Source organism: Acyrthosiphon pisum, chromosome A1 (assembly GCF_005508785.2).
Source record: "Acyrthosiphon pisum isolate AL4f chromosome A1, pea_aphid_22Mar2018_4r6ur, whole genome shotgun sequence".
Classification (NCBI taxonomy): domain Eukaryota; kingdom Metazoa; phylum Arthropoda; class Insecta; order Hemiptera; family Aphididae; genus Acyrthosiphon; species Acyrthosiphon pisum.
Window position 1 is genome coordinate 45664374 of NC_042494.1, and position 18540 is coordinate 45682913.

General features: G+C 29.6%; 1 protein-coding gene across 2 annotated transcripts; it reads left to right on the plus strand.

Annotated features, from left to right (window-relative positions):
- Nucleotides 1–3998: 3998 nt before the first annotated feature.
- LOC100162411 (UDP-glucuronosyltransferase 2B1) lies at nt 3999–10614 on the plus strand. Of its 2 annotated transcripts, XM_029487149.1 has the most exons (6): nt 4007–4141; nt 5039–5205; nt 5298–6116; nt 7003–7228; nt 7610–7829; nt 9976–10614. In XM_029487149.1, the coding sequence occupies exons 3-6, from the start codon at nt 5301–5303 to the stop codon at nt 10241–10243; spliced, it is 1530 nt and encodes a 509-aa protein (XP_029343009.1). In that variant the 5' UTR covers nt 4007–4141; nt 5039–5205; nt 5298–5300; the 3' UTR covers nt 10244–10614. The 2 variants fall into 2 exon arrangements, with proteins under 2 accessions (XP_001947757.2, XP_029343009.1); XM_001947722.5 differs by lacking the exon at nt 5039–5205 and having other exon boundaries at nt 3999–4141.
- The last annotated feature ends 7926 nt before the right edge of the window (nt 10615–18540 follow it).

Sequence of the window (18540 nt, forward strand, 5' to 3'; positions counted from 1 at the left end):
ACTGAGAAAACGAACATTACGGTGACATCCTCGCGCTTAAATCATATTTTTGTTAAATTATCATCGTATATTCTTTTCTTACATTTTAGATTTTGTTAGTTACTATAAATACAAACAATTAGTTTAAAACTATTAATACATTATAAAAATCCCATAATAATATGAAAATCGAGAACTGAGAAAATCATAAGAATGATTCTATTAATAATGATAGGTACCTACAATTATATTATATTATTTTGTATGTTTAAACAAAATTTTACAATATAGGTATCTAGGTTCAAAGATTACCAATTATAATTTTATTTTATTGTTATTTAATCACAACCGACACCTTTAATAGGGTTTATACACTTATCGGTATAAGGGAGCTTCATAGGAAGTGTAAAAATCCCAGTATATGCAAATAACAATAATGCAATACTTTCAAAAAATATTTATAAATTTATTTCCACAATAAACTGATAAAAAAATACTTCATTTGTGATGAACAGTTTTTTCCAACTACAAATAAATTTTGAAATTGTTTTTTGAAAATATAATATATCGTGTTAATTTTCCAAGTTTATTATTTGATTGTAATTACATAAAATATTTTAAGTCAAACTAATAGAATATATTTATCACCTTTTAACTTCAGTTTAAACGTAGAACTAGGTACTCTGTAATAATATTAATTAAATCATTATATTATGTTCACTTAAAAAAAAATTAAACAAAATTGCCTATCCTAAAACCCCTTAAAATGTCCACGTAACGGTCTGTTTCAAAATTATTATCGAATTAAACACAGATAGCGTTGGTTATTACATACTATTGAGTCCATAAAACTAAACACATATCACTTATATAATATTATATTAAATCCTGAATTAAAAATTTAATTTAATCATAGTTTAAATGCATTAAGTGCATTAAGTGTATCTAACGCCAGAGAGCCACTGTAATGAATGTGTTAAATTTGCATTCAATGAAATAAAATCATTGTATACGAAAAACGATTCTGAGGGAAAACGGTCTGACAGTCTATAATATATTATTAAGTATATTTGGTGATATTATTGTGATTAAAGTAATTTATTTTAGTATTCGGCATTAGTAGAATAATAGGTTAAATTCATTTTTAACAAAAAAATTACATTTTAAATTTGTATTGCGTTCATAAAATATAATAATACACTTTAGTTTCATATACCCACAATTACATTTTTAAATCATAACAAAATAACTTAAATTGTCTGTATAAAATTAGAGGTGTTTATATATTTTTTGGTTACAGACAGTATGAACTATTTATGAGAAACCTTGTTTTAAATTTTTAATCCTTAGTTATAAAATTTTAACTTTTAATTTTTTAATTTCCACTAGGTAACAAACAGTTATGAGGACCGTTGTATTACATTCGCAGAAAAAAAATAAAACTAGCATTGCCCTTCACTGATGTGAAACCTCTTATCGAAGAGCAAGAGTACTTATCTAAATTTGGTGAGAGACAAAATAATAAAAAAGATAATGATAATTAATCAAATTATACAGTAAATTACTAATTACTAAAGGTAAATAAAGTAAACAAGAAAACAAATTCTAAAAAAAAAAAAGAAAAAAGAAGGGGATACATTTTTTAAATATGGTTTCAAAACAATATAACAGCTATAACCAATGCCGTAAAAATTATAGGCGAAGGCGGTGTACAGCACTGGGGCCCGCAGGGGCGAAGGGCCCTTAGTGGATATAAGTTAATTTTTTTTTTTTAATTTGATTCATAATAATTTTGTTATTATCTTGTATTTAATTTCATATAACAAAATGTAAAAGCCTGGTCCGTCTAGTTGGTACTTTTGGGGGTCAAAAGTAAAAATTTCCCAGTAGGTTTCAAAAGCGACGTGAAAAACAAAAGAAAAATTAAGGAACACTAGGAATTTTTTTTTTGGTTTTTGGTGCAACTCTAAAACAGATGACCGTAAGTACATTACATTTTGACAAAATTTTTATATTAGCAATTTCTATACACCATAACAGTTCCCAAATATTTTGAATTATTTTGAGTTGTTTACGGACATTTACGGTTTCTAGTTTTTTTTTCTATAAATATCAATAAAATTTTATTTGTTGGTTGAAAAAGCTTGCAAATTTTATAGAAGGCTCTTAGTATATTGTTTTAAAGGCAGATGAAAAAAATTAAAAATCCATAGCCACATTTTTTTTTTATAAGCATCTAAAGTTCAAATATTGACAAAATACGTAAAAATGACGAAAATAAGCAAATTATTTTGAGTTAGAAATTCTTAAAAATTTTGTTTTTAAATCTAAGATTTTAAAATCAAGTACAAGATTCATCATAAGTTTGTCTACCTTTTTCAAAAAAAAAGTCTCAAGAAAGTCAAATTAAATTTTTAAAAGCGTTTGAAATTTATATTTTTACAACATTAATTGATATTCATTCGATTTCTCATATAACGATTTTCTTATTTTATTGTAATTAAAAAATGAATTTCTGTAGATACTTGAAAATTTCACTGAATTTTTATATTAGTATTTTCTGTATACGATAACATTTCCAAAATTATTTGACTCTTTTTCAGCTGTTTACGGACATTGTCAGTTTTTAATATTTTTTAGTTTTTTTTTCTATAAATATCAATAAATTTTTATTTGTTGGGTGAAAAAGCGTGAAAATTTAATGCGAGGCTCCTGATTTATTGTTACAATATCAGTTGAAAAATATTAAAAATACAAGGGCACAATTTTTTTTATAAGCATTTAAAGTTCGAATTTTTTCTTTCTTAAAATAAAGCAAGCCTTGCATATTTCGTTAGCTCGGCCATGTACAACCAGTACTATATTGAGAGGTCATTTAGTACCTTAAGTATAGTAAAGACTTGGTCGCTTTAAACGATGACGGAAAATCGTCTGAATGGTAAATTAAAATAGTTTTTCATATCAATGCAAATTTTATTAATTGTATACAATGTAAATTATTTTAGGTCTCTGCATACAAAGCATGCATAGAAACTGCTAGACGAAAAAAAGTAAGAGCTACAACAGAAAATTCTAAGAAGATTTTGTGAGGTTGCTAGACGGTTGTCATTGATATAATTTAAAAATAAGAATATAAATAAGTATTTAAAAAAAAAAATTGAGTTTTAATTTGCCGCCCCCCCCCCCTCCCTGATTAAAAGCCTAGCTACGCCTATAAGGATGAAAATATAAATTAATAGTTGAACAAAATTATATGATAAAGTTGACATATTGCAATATTGTAATTGGTTCGATCACTGGTGGTTGGTGATTGTGGTATCTTCAGCTCAATAATTTTAAGAGATGATAGTTTTGTTCGGGTCTAAGAGTCCTCTTCTTTTATTTTTCGAATTCATGTAGGTACTGGTTATAAAAATAGTAAAATAGTAAAATAGTAAAATAGTAAAAAAGTTTTGAATAAAGTTTATGCCAATCATATTGTATATTATTTATTAAATTCCAGAACATTATTCACAATACAACTTACTTAATTTTCATTTAATTTAAAATAAAATAAAAATTACTTCACATAATTAAATGTACCAATATAACTACCTACACGGCCATTATGACTGAAGCCTGTAGATAGGTATTTAATGCATGCGTATAATCAATCCATTATTAAAGTTTATTTAATTTTATATAATTTTATCAAGTCTGCATGTTTTTAAACAGTTAAATATTTTGCAATTTAAACAAAAATATATAAAACACTGTCCATCCGTTTGTGGTTCGTTATCCCAAATCAAGAATGATATATTGTTTTGTATAGATACATATCTATTAATATATTATATAAATATATAATTAATCATAATATTATGAAATCATATTCAATTGCCAAACTTTTAAACTGTATATTATATAAATGTAATAAATAAGTTTATCTTATATTCTTATCTATAAATGAAAAATTATTGATAGGCTTAACATTCCTGCTCATAAACATAAAAACAGTTAAATACAACTGATAAATAATATTACATTAGGTATTTAGGTATATCCATTCAGTGTATGCTGAACCAAACAAAATATTAAATTGAAGAAAGAAAAAAAATATTCTGTAAAAATCAACACCCATATTGTCTTTTTAATTTTATATCCAGCACAATCCGTTTTTAAGGTAAGATAATTAATTTACATATTAAAATACAATATTTATCAATAAAATTACATAACATTTGATTATTTGATGAATACAAACGATATGTATACAATTTTAGAACAATTATTGTGAATAAAGTTCATAGTTTAAAATTGTGCGTTATACAAAAATAATTAATTGTAAATCTTTTTGAAAAAAAAAACCAGGGAATCACTTTGCTGTATAGTAAGTAGATTAAGTCAGTACAAACGTACAATGTGAATAGTTTTATGGTAAAAAGCTTAAAATTAATACAAATATTTTGAAAATGTAATAATGTATAGAAAATTATATTTTAAGCAGAAGTAAAATGTTTCAAAATTTCACGATTAATATTTATTGAAAAATAACAAAAATCGTTTGATGATAAACCGTTATTATACATTTAAATATTCATTGTCGTCGATATTAATTAATTTATAAGTTGAATACCTACTCATAAAAAAATCAAATATGTACTATCATAATTAGAATATAACTTGGTATGTATATAATTTTTTTGACAGTAACTCGATTGTTGCATAAATAAAAAATTACATCAAATTACTTAAAAACTAATAGCTAATAGCTTAAAATGTTTATTTTATGATGAAACAAACATAAAAACGCGTTGTGTATAGGGCGCATCTCAGATAAAGTTTTCTTCAAATAGGTATAGATATCTACTATTAATACCTATATATTGAACATAATATTTTCATTGTGCACAACCTATTCAGAATATTCTTCACCTTTGATTCAAATTAGGTAACCAAAGTTTTGGAAAATTATACCTGGAACTTATACGATGTATACATATATATAAAGATTATAAAGTGTAATAAAAGTCTAAGGTGATTTTCAAAAATATTGTTTTTTTAATAATTTTTTTATTAGGAAGGTAGTTGTATTATTTTGAAATTCAACCGTTTGAGCCGATTTCCCGTTAATTCGTTATTATGCCGCGTTTCATGTGCGACCAGTCTTAGCGTAACGTCCCTTCAAAATCTGAAATAAGGCACAAAATCCACACGCGTTACACCACACATTGCAAAGCCATATAGGTATAGTTACCAAAAAATACGTAACTAAACCAAAATGACATGTACTGCAGCAGCCGACACTAACATAACGCCGTGTGCAAATGGTTTTACAGAACATGTGTTCCGGAGCAATCCGTTTGGCCATCGTCGTGTGGTCGATCGGTTGCTTGTCGACGATTATGGCTCACCGGATCTTGGCGTGTGAACCCAGTCCCGGACACAGCCATTGGAACGTCATGTCAGCGGTGCTGGAGAGCTTGGTGGCCGTTGGGCATGAGGTGATGTGCGTGACCATGCACCCGGCCACCGACCGGTTGGCCGCGCATCCCAACTACACGCACGTGGACATGTCGTCGATGGCCATCGGTTCACTACAAACAGCTCGGGACATGAACTACGCGCATGTTATGAAGGTCTTCCGGTCGAACGCGTTCATGGTGGGGCTGGCCACCGCCCGGGCGTTGTACGTGTGCAAATACTTGCTTGACATGCCGGAAATACGTGACATATTGGACGGAAGAGGTCCCGCGTTCGACGCCGTTGTCATGGAGTCGCTGCACTCTGAGTGCATGTCCGCACTGCCCGATAGGCTTGGCGTGCCGGCCATCTACGTGATCCCGTCACCGCCAGTCAACTGGATGCCGGTGGCCACGGGCGCCCCCGACCACCCATCCTATCTAGGCGCGATGCTCTCCGACCGGCCGACGCCAGTGACGTTCGGCCATCGGCTGGCCAATGCATTGGTGTACGCGCACACCACACTGGTCAGGTGGTACAACGACGCGGGACGCGACCACCGGTGGCCGGAGCACCGGCACACCATGGTGTTCGTCAACACGCATCACTCGGTGGAACCAGGTCGACCGATGGGGCCCAACGTCCTGGAAATCGGAGGCATTCACTTGAACCGGCCGCTAGAACCGATTCCCCGAGTAAGTATCTCATCGCCCACCCATAACCTCGATTTAGTTGATGGTTTTTAAGTCGTACGCGTTCCGTATTACTGGGTACGCGGTCACATGTATTACGTTCATTACGGCATATAGTCATGTAGTCATAGTGAAAAGTATACTACTGTTTTATAATATACTATTTATCTGATATTAATAATAATATCCCCCCCTCCCCACTAACACTATCAATGAAATATTATATTACTCTCGCAGGTTCCTCTCCATAGCAGCGATAACATATTATACAAATTACAAAAAATTTAACCGCTTTATCCATATTACACTAAACATATATGAATTAAAATTTGGACCACCTATGTCTGGCCTAGTAAAATATATAATATTTTATATAAAATAGGTACAATACGTTTTATTCAAATCATTCAGAACGCTTTTATAGTTTATTTCTTAATATTTTAAGTGATTTATAATTATGACGACCACATATTATGTGTATCTCACATTTTTAGACCACCACACCGCATATTTAAGTCGCATTATATAATTTTTCTCCATACCATTATTGGAATAATATATTGAGTCCCATTATCACACCGATCAGCTGGATACAAAATATTAGGTAACTATGTCTATACTATTATTATTAGTATACTTCAATATTACATGCATTGTGGTATCTTTTCAATAACTCATTGAATTTATTTTTTAGTTGAAAATAAGCATCTTCATACTTAGATCTAGGAAAATACTAAACTAATAACATGGACGTTCTCGGCCTTATATTTCCTTATATTTTTTCTAAATTAGCTTCATGAGGTTATCGTGGAACTAATTTTGATATTATGAAAATTATGTTATAATAAATGTTTTTGTTAATTATTCGGACATCATTGTTTTCCTGGAGGATTTAGCAGATGTGTTGGACAGCAGTAATGAATTCGGCGTTATCGTCTTTACTTTTGGTTCTTTGGTGGCCATGAACACACTACCCGATGATGTATTAGATAAGTTTAAAATCGTGTTTAGCCAACTCCCCCAAACAGTTATTTGGAAGTACGAGAACGATACCATGCCTGACAAGCCAGAAAATGTGGTGTTGTGTAAATGGTTACCTCAGCGTGCTATATTACGTAAGTTAAATAAATACATTTAGAGTTGTTCATATTTGTTAAATTAATTAAAACAGTTAATATTATTGATAACTAGTCTTAATGGACTTGGACCCACACAGGTCATTTAAAAACCAATCTATGCCGTATCAATTATTTAAATCATTAAAATGATTGAATAAAATAATATCATTATAATTATGAATATATACCAGTATACTTAGTACGTTAGTACAATAGTACGTCGTTATTATTTATATAATTTTGACAATACTTGCATGTGTAAATCCAACGACCCGACAAGGTCACGCTAAGTACAAAAAAGAAAAATGCGTCTTAATAGGTTTCGTTCAAGAATTTTATTTAAGTGTAATAATGTATTTTGAAATGTTGAATTTTTAGACCATCCAAATGTCAAATTGTTCATAAGTCACGGCGGGATGAGTGGAGTGTATGAAGTTGTAGAGGCGGGAGTTCCAGTTCTTGGCATGCCATTGTTTTATGACCAACCGAGAAACATTCAAAATCTGGTGGACCTCGGTATGGCGTTATCTATGAAGATCAATAACTTGACACATACAGCACTATCTGAAGCCATAAACCGAATAATCAAAGATAAAAGGTACTATCAATTATAGTTACATCAATTTTATCGGTGGCTTATTATAAATATAATATATTTTTAAATCATCAAATTAATTTTGATGTAGGACGACGACGTCCTTTATACGTCCTATCGCATATTATACGTATATTATGTCGTGTGGGTGGTATTAAAAAAAGAATAATTAAAAAATTGCTGTCTTCAATTTTTTGAGAAGGTATAAAATCAAAAATGCTATGTTGTACATTAAGTGTCTATTAGCTGTCATTAAGACCGTTTGTCAGCCCTATAATATGTTTATTTGATGATATTATTGTGATTAAAGTAATTTATTTTACAATTAGCCATTAGTAAAACGAGATTAAATTAATTTTTGTCAAAAAAATTACATTTGAAAAATATCATTGTGTTTATAAAATATAATTTTAGACTCTAAACTTTTCATATACCCGTGAATTTTATTAACTAAAATCGTTATTATCGGTTTAAATATTATGTAATTTCGTCCAAATTTGAATTTAAAATGTACCTATATCAAAAATAACTCTGTAAATATATTTGTTAGATTTTTTGGTTACAGTACGAACTATTTGTGATATTCGTTGTTTTAAATTTTTAATCCTTACCTATAAAAATTGAACATTTTATAATTATTTACAACTCTAGAGCGTGTCACAGAATTATAAGTTGCGGGTGACGCGTCGCCACTCCGACAGCCGTCTCATGACCGCCGCGTTAGATATTTCACATCAAAAATTGAATTTGAAAAAGTCATTGTGTATAATAATATAGGTACATACTTTAAAAGTGTCAAGTACCTACTCACGAATAGTATTTTTAAATTACAATAAGATAGCTAAAATTGTTATTAATAACATAAATATGTATTTGGTTTGGATACACGATAAAAATATGTTATTTTTCGTAAGGTTTTCGTTGTCGTGATTACTTATTAGTTATCATCGTAACATACTTATAAGTTATGATTCATAGATTTTAAAAGCATAAAATCGGTGTTTATGAGATATTAGTTCTTGTGATTCGGGGAGGTGAATTAGCCCTGTCAATAAACACGTCCCAAATTATAGATTCATATAGGTACCTAATACATAATATTATTATAATTATATTCTAGTAACGTCAGCGTAAAACAATATCGAACGCACGCCTAATTGTACGGGTGCGACACGATTGTTTTTGGACCCTCCACCCTCGTTATTCGCTCACATGTTTCGGGGACCCCACACGTATCATAGTCGGCAAACATAACCGAATCGAAAACTTTGCGGTGGAGGTTCAATGATATTTTTAGTCGTATGGATGTGATGCCGAGATAGTACATTACAATCGTCGATCTTGCATTGCAAGTAATACTCGAATAATATTGACGCACCGACTATAACTAGAATGTGGATAGGTTTAAACTGTTTAAAGCACCTATATGCTAGTACAGGAAGTCAGTTATACAGTGACGCTTTGGTAGGTATACTATAGATCTAATATTAATAAATTTAAAAAAATGATCAAAATATATTATATTGTTATGTAACGTTCTGTTACATAATATATTGTCCTGTGTGAGAAGAGGGGGAGTTATATGTAAAAACGTTGCATTCTGTGGTATGTGATGAAAATTATTTATAACTTGTTTGCAGTAATGTAATATATACCTATATAATAGTTTGTAATCAATATGTTTTTCAGCCACTGCAAACTGAAAAAAGTCCTATACTTACCTAAAAATGATAATTGCTTTATATAATATGATTTTTATGATAGTACGCTATAATATCATTACATTTTGAACCAACTTATTTTATATTTAAGTTTCGGGGAGAGGAAATCTACGGATGATATTCTATAATTGTACAGATACGTCTTTACCAATAATAAATTGTTTAACTGAAAGCTGATTTGGAGGGCTATGGTACACAAATTTAGGGGGTGATAATGCCTAAAGCTCCTCTAAGTCCACGTATCACGAATGGACTGCAGATCCACCATTTCGTTTCAACAGTGCAGGTATCTTGTGTCATAGGTAATATTGTAAATTTGTAAATCATAAACATGTACCTACCTATACACACTTACCATTTAACATAACATATTTTGTAATGTTAATCGCTATATTGTTAGATATTTTACAAGTTTGTTTTTTTTTCAGTTTTTCGGAAAATGCGAAACGGGTGTCGTCCCTGTACCGAGATCGCCCCATGACACCCTCCGAATCCGTCGTCTACTGGGTCGAGTATTTGATTCGACACGGCACGGAAGCCGACATCAGACCTTTGTCGGCCGACGCGTCATGGACTAGCCATTTCATGTTGGACATGTGTGTCGCAATGGTGACGGCTTTACTTATAATATGGTTCGTTACGCGCGCCGTCCTGCACGTGGCGCTCAACAAATCCATTCAGTCCGATGTAAAATGACGTACAATCGTACGAATTCATGTGCACAATGGCGTGGGGGGGGGGGGGTAAGGGGGTAGTCGAATGATAGGTGCCTCTGAGTTTTTAGGGTAGGGTAGGTGGGTGTGTAATAATTTAGTATTACCCAATTATTACGTATTGTATATATCTTAGTATTTACTACGACAGCAAATTAAAAATATGACAGTAAATGCCTTTATCGAGTATTGACTGGGTGGATATGAATAGCTTCTAAAAAATATCTAGTTCACGGCGTTCCCCGCGCCATTGCGTGCCTGAGACACTATAGATTCGTATGTTACGTAATACGTTTGACTGTAGTACGACCGATGTGTTATCAAAGTTCAAAATAAAAATCACAATACATATTACGAATGTATTAAATAATTCCATACCAATAAAAACTTATAGTACCTACCTACTTCTAAATGTCTAATATTTTCGGACGTGGTCAATATTTATCGTTATAATGGGTGCGCGTTATAAAATATATTGGTAATATATAACCAATAATTTAATACTTAGAGATAAAAATGTAATATATTATAATAATACCGAATTACACTAATAATATGCAGCATGACGGTATTAATTTTTAAATTAACTATGCAAATTGTTGTATTTAAAAATATATCGATTACCTATACGAGTAAATTATTTTGTACCTAACGATAATTTACTACAATTATCAAACAAAAACTAATCAGTCAATTTATTAGTCATATTGAAAATACAGCATGCACAATGCACATCTATAGGTAGTTTAAACAAAATATGTAAAATATATTTTAGATAGATAAAGATTTAATTAATTAAAATTTTAAATTATTTTTTATGTCAATAACCAAATAGTACCTAGGTATATTATTTAAAAATATTTATTTTATTCGCTAATTATGTAGTTGTTACTGGCATACTCATAGGTATATTTTAATTATTTGTTTGAGTACTGATGGCTGACAAGTGCGGGAGGTCTTTACCAATAATACATTTATCTTATTTATTAAAAAAAGCCTTTATACCTGTCCATAAACATTAAAACAGTTAAAAAAAGCTGATAAATAATATTATACTATAGTATAGGGTTCCAGGGGCGGACTGGGAGGTAAACAGCCCAGTATTCCATAAAACAAAACGGCCCAAACCCATTTAGAACAGCTTCTTTATGAATACCTACTTTTTAGGGTATAAATTATAAATAGACAATATTCAATAGGTTTTAATTAGGGCTAGGATTTTGTAGCATTTGCATTTTCTTTCATAGTACTACAGGACACAGCTAATCAAAAACAAAATTCGATTCATTCATCACAGAGTTCAAATATGGAATTTTGATTTTGCTTTTTTTGCATTTTCTTATGATATTCGTAAATAAATGCTTTTTGGTACTTTTTTGTCAGTTTATTAGCTTTTTAATTAATTTTTGTTAATTATACGCATATTTAACATTTTTAGAACATTTACGTACGTATTTATCTAAATTATTATTTATTAATTTATTTTAATTGTGTTATTATATATACTTATTTCATGATTTCGTAGTGAAATATTATTGCCTTATCGGAAATTATTTCTGAAAATTGATTCTTAGATTTTGTCAAAGTGATTACCGAGTGGGGAGTAATGGTTACGTAATACGTCGACATTTATCGACATTTAATAAAACGGTTTATAATTTATTTTTTTCAATATTTATAAATTGAACTTAGTTGTTCTAAGAATTACTTAGTGTGAACATATAAAAATGTGTTTAATAAATTATTTTTTGATATTAAAAATATTTTTCAGTTAAACTTAAAAATGTTCAAGTCTTTTTTAGTTGCATTATTGGCAATTTTTTAATTCCTTTATTGTAGGTTTTTAGTGCTTTATTTTCCTAGCCCCCTACTTATAATATTATACATTTTATAAGAATCATAAATGTATAATCCTTTTGATATTTTTAATATTTGTTTAGTTAACTATTGTTTTTATCATTTATTTCATCGTCACAATTCATACTCTTATTAAACCAAAATCATCTTCATGAGTTTCAGAATCATTGCGTTATAGTCATTACTTTTAATATAAACTTTGTATAAAATATGTTATCTGTTCTCTTTTTCAACAAATCTACAATATTTTCATAAATATTTGCAAATGGTTCTACAATTGTAGTTTATCAATAACTTTCTGGCGGTCGATGTACGAACCAAATCACCAAATCAGATAAAGTGTTAAAACATTTTTCTGATTTTTAAAATTGTTGCTTAAGGAATTATAATAAACTATAAGTACTATTTACCTAATATGCTCATACAATTATCGACTATGAACTTATTGTAGCATTGTACCAACCAATAGCAGTGTTTTTTAAACTGTTTCGTATTTAAAAATAAATTTAAACAAATTTATTAATAATATCATCAAATTATCAAAATTTCAAATGCCCCGGCGGCCCGGCCCACACATACAACCCAGTCCGGTGTGCTACGGCACACTAGCACACCTGGCCAGTCCCCCCCCCCCCCTGTAGGGTTCCCATTCAGTTGTATGTCTAATAAATGATATTTATATATTACATTAATAAGATAAAAATGAATTAAAATCTATCATTGTCTTGTAAGGTATGGATATTGTTTATTTTCATATACTCAGCGGTCAAAACAATCAGCTTTAAACGTGAAATAATAAATTAATCTATAAAAATTAAATTACAACATAGTAATACATTTTATTATTTATTATTTTAAAAGAAAATATTAAATAAGAGAACATTTGATTATTTGATGCACACAAATGATATTATGTTTACTAAATTGTAAAAAATATTTATAATTTAATATTGTGAATTACAAAAAAAAGATAATAACAAAATAAAGTGAAGTCACTTTGTTTTGTAGTGTATTTTTATATAGTAATTGAATACCTAGGTAAAAATAATGGATGTGTTCAATCAATTTTTCAATAAATTTGTTTAATTCAATGTTAAATCACGTATTACGAAAAATGCTTATGAGTAGTACCTAAACCGTCAGCATATATTTATATTTTGATATAGGATATTTTATTATTTATTTATGTTATTACTCGTATTTTATTTTCTATTACTATATCAAGATAGGTTGAACTAATTTTTACTAAAAACAAGTCACATAGGTATTTGTATATAATAATATTATGATAACATACATTTTTCATATAATATGATTAAGTACCTATCTGTTATTAAATTTTACGTTAGTATAGAAATACCGTAGAACGATGTAAATAAGTTCGTGGTCTAAAATTCTAAATAGCTTATACCTAATCTAAATATTTATAATAGAAGAATATTTTTACAAATAATATTTTTTGAATAATAACAAAATAACAAAAACCGTTTAGGGTTAAAACATTTTATTATACGTGTGATTATTCAATGTTGCCAACATTAATCAATTATCAATTATCTATATATCAATATACATTTATCAATTAATAAGTTTCTTAGGTATACCTACCCATAATAATATAACCAAATAATACCATAATAAAATTGGAATAGAATCTTATCTAGGCTATATAATTATTTGTTTTAACAATAACTCAATTACTGAATAAATGAAAGCTACATCAAAAACTAAGATACTAATAATTGCTTAATCGTATATTTTATGATAAAACAAAAATAAAAACCCATAATTTAAAGTTACGTCTCAGATAAAGTTTTATTGTATTAGATATAAGATAGGTATCTATATTTTGTCCAGCGAGAGAACACGCCACGACCAGACGATAATCGTTTCTTCTGCGCATCTCTACTTGACACCCAACCATAGAGAAACCGGTCGCCGGTTGTCGTTTGCGCATCACTATTGTTATTTTTGACCTTTTTTTTTGTAAGACAGTTGGGCATCGTTCGATTTTTGGGTTATACATCGCTTGCACATCGATCGTTTAAAAGGTCGTACATCATTTGCGCATCAATATTATTTAACAATAGAACTGAAAAAAGTTGTATACCTAAAAGCGTTTAGGTTTTCTCAAGCTATATGTATATTTGTATTATAATTATAACTATGACTGTAATATTCCTAATTGAACTGAACAAAATTTAATTGAATTCATTTTTACTCAAACTACCTATATGTTATATTATGTATATTTTTTATTATAACTATGGCCATGTAATGTACCTCATTAAACTGAATATTAAATTTTTAACTACAAAATAATTTGCAAATTGTTGAGCTTTTTATAATTTTGCTCAACATTTGAACTTTAAATGCTTATTGAACAAAAACTTGTGCCTATGTATATTAAATTATTCTTTATCTATATAATATTATATGTGTGTATAATTATTTTTATACCCGTCTATTGTTTAGAACTTTGATGCGCATATGATGTACGATAATTTTGTACAGGTAAACAGACGATGCACAAACGATAATCTGCCGCCAATGCGCAAACGATGTACGATATTTTGGCACAGGTAAACAGACGATGCGCAAATTATATACAGCCAAACCGGTGCATCCTAAATGGCTCCCAACCATTGTTTGCTTATTCTCGACGAAAAAGGTCTTACGAACAGGTAAATTCCCTTAACGGCTCAGATATTCGACAAATATTTTTAAGGTTATTGACATACTGATCTAAGTACAATTTGAAATGCAAATAAAATATCACAATCATGTTAATACACCTAGCACAAAATCAAAAAATAAATACAAGAGTTCATTGGATCCATCATTAACGAATTTTCATCAATAATTAAATATCCTGAAGAGTTTATAAAAATTAATAAAATTGTGCCTCAAAAATATACCCATAACGCTGATGTATGATTTTTTTTATTTCTTCATTTTTATATTTTGTTGAAGTTAATTTTATAATTTACTTACAAAATAAAATTTTAATAAAACGCTAACACATTTTTAACCTTTTGAGACAGTCTTAAGTCTGTATGAAGGGGGGGGGGGGAATTTGTGTTGTCAAAAACGGGAGCCGTTTAGAAATTTACATTTTGTAAAGCGGTAGCCGTTTAGGTAAAACGGGAGCCGGTGAAACCGGTTCGACGGCAGGGTGTCCTGTACCTGCGCAAGATCCGCATTTACTGTTTTGGTCATTGTTGTGGTCCATTGGCTGCTTATCGGGGCTGCAATGGCGGGGCATGGCGTGGCATATAGAATAGACGTCTCTGAGTTTGTATAGGACTATAGGAGTTGTGGTCGTTGTGGATGAGTGGGTGGGCCACAGTTTATTATTAACTTGAAGAAATTATTGAAAACACCTTTATCGGGTATTGGCTGGGTGTGTATGGGTGGAATATATTAGACAAGCCTCTGAAAAATATCAAGTTCGCCACGCCACTATGTGTACGAGACATAAGATTCATCTATCTAGTGTTATGCATGTCTATATATGATCGACAAGTTATCGAAGTCCACAATGTACCTAGGTACCTATACATAAGAATGAAGTAAATAATTCCAATTGGATGCCAATAAAAACTCAAAGACCTAGTCACAACTAGATCACTAGGACTACATGGCTTGTAATAATTATAAATTTACAACAATATTTTATATATACTATTTATCTTGTATGATTCACCAATCAAGCGCACCCCCGTTTTTTTTTTTTAATAATTTATTTATAATAATTTTTTAATACACTTAGGACTATATTTTAGATTCTAAGTGGAACGATGAATGTATTAATTTTACAATGTGTGTTTTTATTTTTATTTTTTTATATTTATTTTTTTTAAATTTTTTAATGTGATTGTATAATATTATTCGTGGGTACTTGAAACTTCTAAAGTATACTATTATATATCTATGATGGTATCACGGTTTGTTTGATGTATAACACGTTATAAGTACCTATTGGATATTGTGATATGATTAATTTGGAATTTATTGCAGGTACCTATAATAGATCAATATAATATAATATTATGTCTTATACCTAGACTGACATACCGTCTCCGCTCAGAATCGTTTTTCTTATATAATGATATTATATCATTGAATTCAAATTTAATACCATCCATTATACAGTGACCCACTTGTAACGTACTATACAGCAGAGCGACATCCACTTACCCACCTTTTTAATTATGCAAATTTATAACTTAGAAGTACAAAGTCATCTTAAAAATTGAAAATAGTTGGTTCTCATTTGATAAAAATAGTTTAACAAATCTAAGCATTTGCCAAATTTCAGAAACAGTCATGCAACATACTCGTTCTTAGCCAATTTAACGCCTCATTGAAGAAAACGTTAACTGTTATTAATTATCCAATGGATATTAATTAGGGTGCTAAGCCGGGGGTCCAAGCCCCCCCCTCCCCCACCTTTCGTTCCTATGATCGTACTTCGTCTGAGAGTTGCGGACACGATCGACAGTTATTGCTATAGTGGACGCATGCTTAAATTATTTGGGTAATATAAGTAATAATTAATAAGTTAGATATTTAAAGATAAAAATGTAATATATTGTAATATCAAATTACATTAAGAGAACGCCACACCGGCATTTGTTATCTCCATTTCATAAACATAATGGCAAATGTTACGTTTACAATAACACATTTTACTCTGTAATCCCTAAAATTACAGTGAATTTACCTCTTATAAAATTTAAAAGTAAGAATATTATTTAGAACATCTGGGAGGGTTTTATTGATAATAATATTTTTAAGGAAGTTTTGATAATTATTTTAAAATGCATGAAAAACGTAAAGCTTAAAAATGATCATAACCTGCTTATAGTCCTAAATAATAATCTTACCTTTACATTTTATTAGAGGTGAATTCACTCTCATTTTAGAGATTACGGAGTAAAATAAAAAATAAAAAAACAAAATTAGTTACATGAAAATAATACAATAGTTTCCTTATTCGATTAAGTTGTACTCTTCAATAAGTTTTAGAAATGTAAATAATGTAATAATTGTGTTGGTGTTGGATTGGATTGGGCTGAAGGCTTTGAAGAGGTCAGGCATTTCTAGGCTTTTTTTGGTATACATAAAAAGACATTGGCATGGACAAATGGTAGGTAATAGGTACTGCATTAATGTTATCAAAAATTAATAAAATAAAACCACATGTGCTATATCGACATCGCTCATGACGTATGCATTACATGTAAAAATAAATTTATCTCGTCCAAACGGTATAACTGATAATCGCCCAAATGGACTAAACATTTTTTGAACAGAATTATTACATTCGCTCAAACGACCACTGCCCCAAATTTTGTACACATGTCATATATTATTTAGGACCCCGGACGAATCATAAGAGTATAAGATTAGGAGCCATGGTAACAGCAATTATAGGTATATAAAAGGCAGTGACTGAGAAATCAAAAAAATACTGGTCCAATTTTAAAGATTCAACGAAAGTTTGATATTTTATTGAAGCAGTTAATTAAGCGTGCGTATGCTTGGTATTAATAATATTTAAATCTTAACCGCATATTCGAATATTTCTTCTTACTATTGGTTACACGTAAGAAAAAAGTTTATTACTAGCTATGTAGTTTATATATGAATAATTTTAGAAAATGTATAAGCTGTAAGTTAACATTAATTTTTAATTATTATTTTAATTATTATTATTATTATTATTATTATTATATGTATAGTATGGGCACAATAGCCAAAATCTAATATACGACGGGTAGGTAGTAGGTACCTACTTTTGTTAATTGAATTATTAAATTATTTATATTATACGGGATAGTCGAATTGCATTTATTACCTAAATAGAAATGGTCAAATTGCATTTGGGTTCAAAAAAGGTAATGGTCGAACTGCACTCGTTCAAAATAAGGAGATAAAATTTAAAGTCTGTACTATGGACGTTCACGTTTATTATTGTAATAATATTTGACAATATAAAAAAAGAATTACTAAAAAAAATAATAATATTCGACGATTTAAAATAATAATAAAAAAATTATATACATATATATATTATTACTACAAAAATTATCAAAATTAGTAAAAAAAAAAATTTTTACTAACCACAATAATACAATTTGATGATTTAATATATGTATACATAATATTATATTAACACGATGGACAATGGTATGTAAGAACAGTAATTATTTATTATTCACTAGGTACGCCAAAGATAAAAATCATTGTCAGTCCTAAGCCTGTAATTAGGAAAGGAAATTAGTGTTTTACAAATTTTAATCCCTTCAAATGCATGATATTTTTGTTGGAATACCTTTTTTTGAGTCCAAGTGCAGTTCGACCATTACTTTTTTTGAACCCAAGTGCAGTTCGACTAAAATAAGTGCAATTCGACCA

What these genes read in the sequence shown, in the direction of transcription:
- LOC100162411 (XM_001947722.5), top strand. Translation starts at nt 5,301, where the DNA reads ATGTGTTCCGGAGCAATCCGTTTGGCCATCGTCGTGTGGTCGATCGGT. An exon ending in ACCTCAGCGTGCTATATTAC is followed by an intron (nt 7,229 to 7,609) that starts GTAAGTTAAATA and finishes TTGAATTTTTAG; the next exon opens with ACCATCCAAATGTCAAATTG. An exon ending in CGAATAATCAAAGATAAAAG is followed by an intron (nt 7,830 to 9,975) that starts GTACTATCAATT and finishes TTTTTTTTTCAG; the next exon opens with TTTTTCGGAAAATGCGAAAC.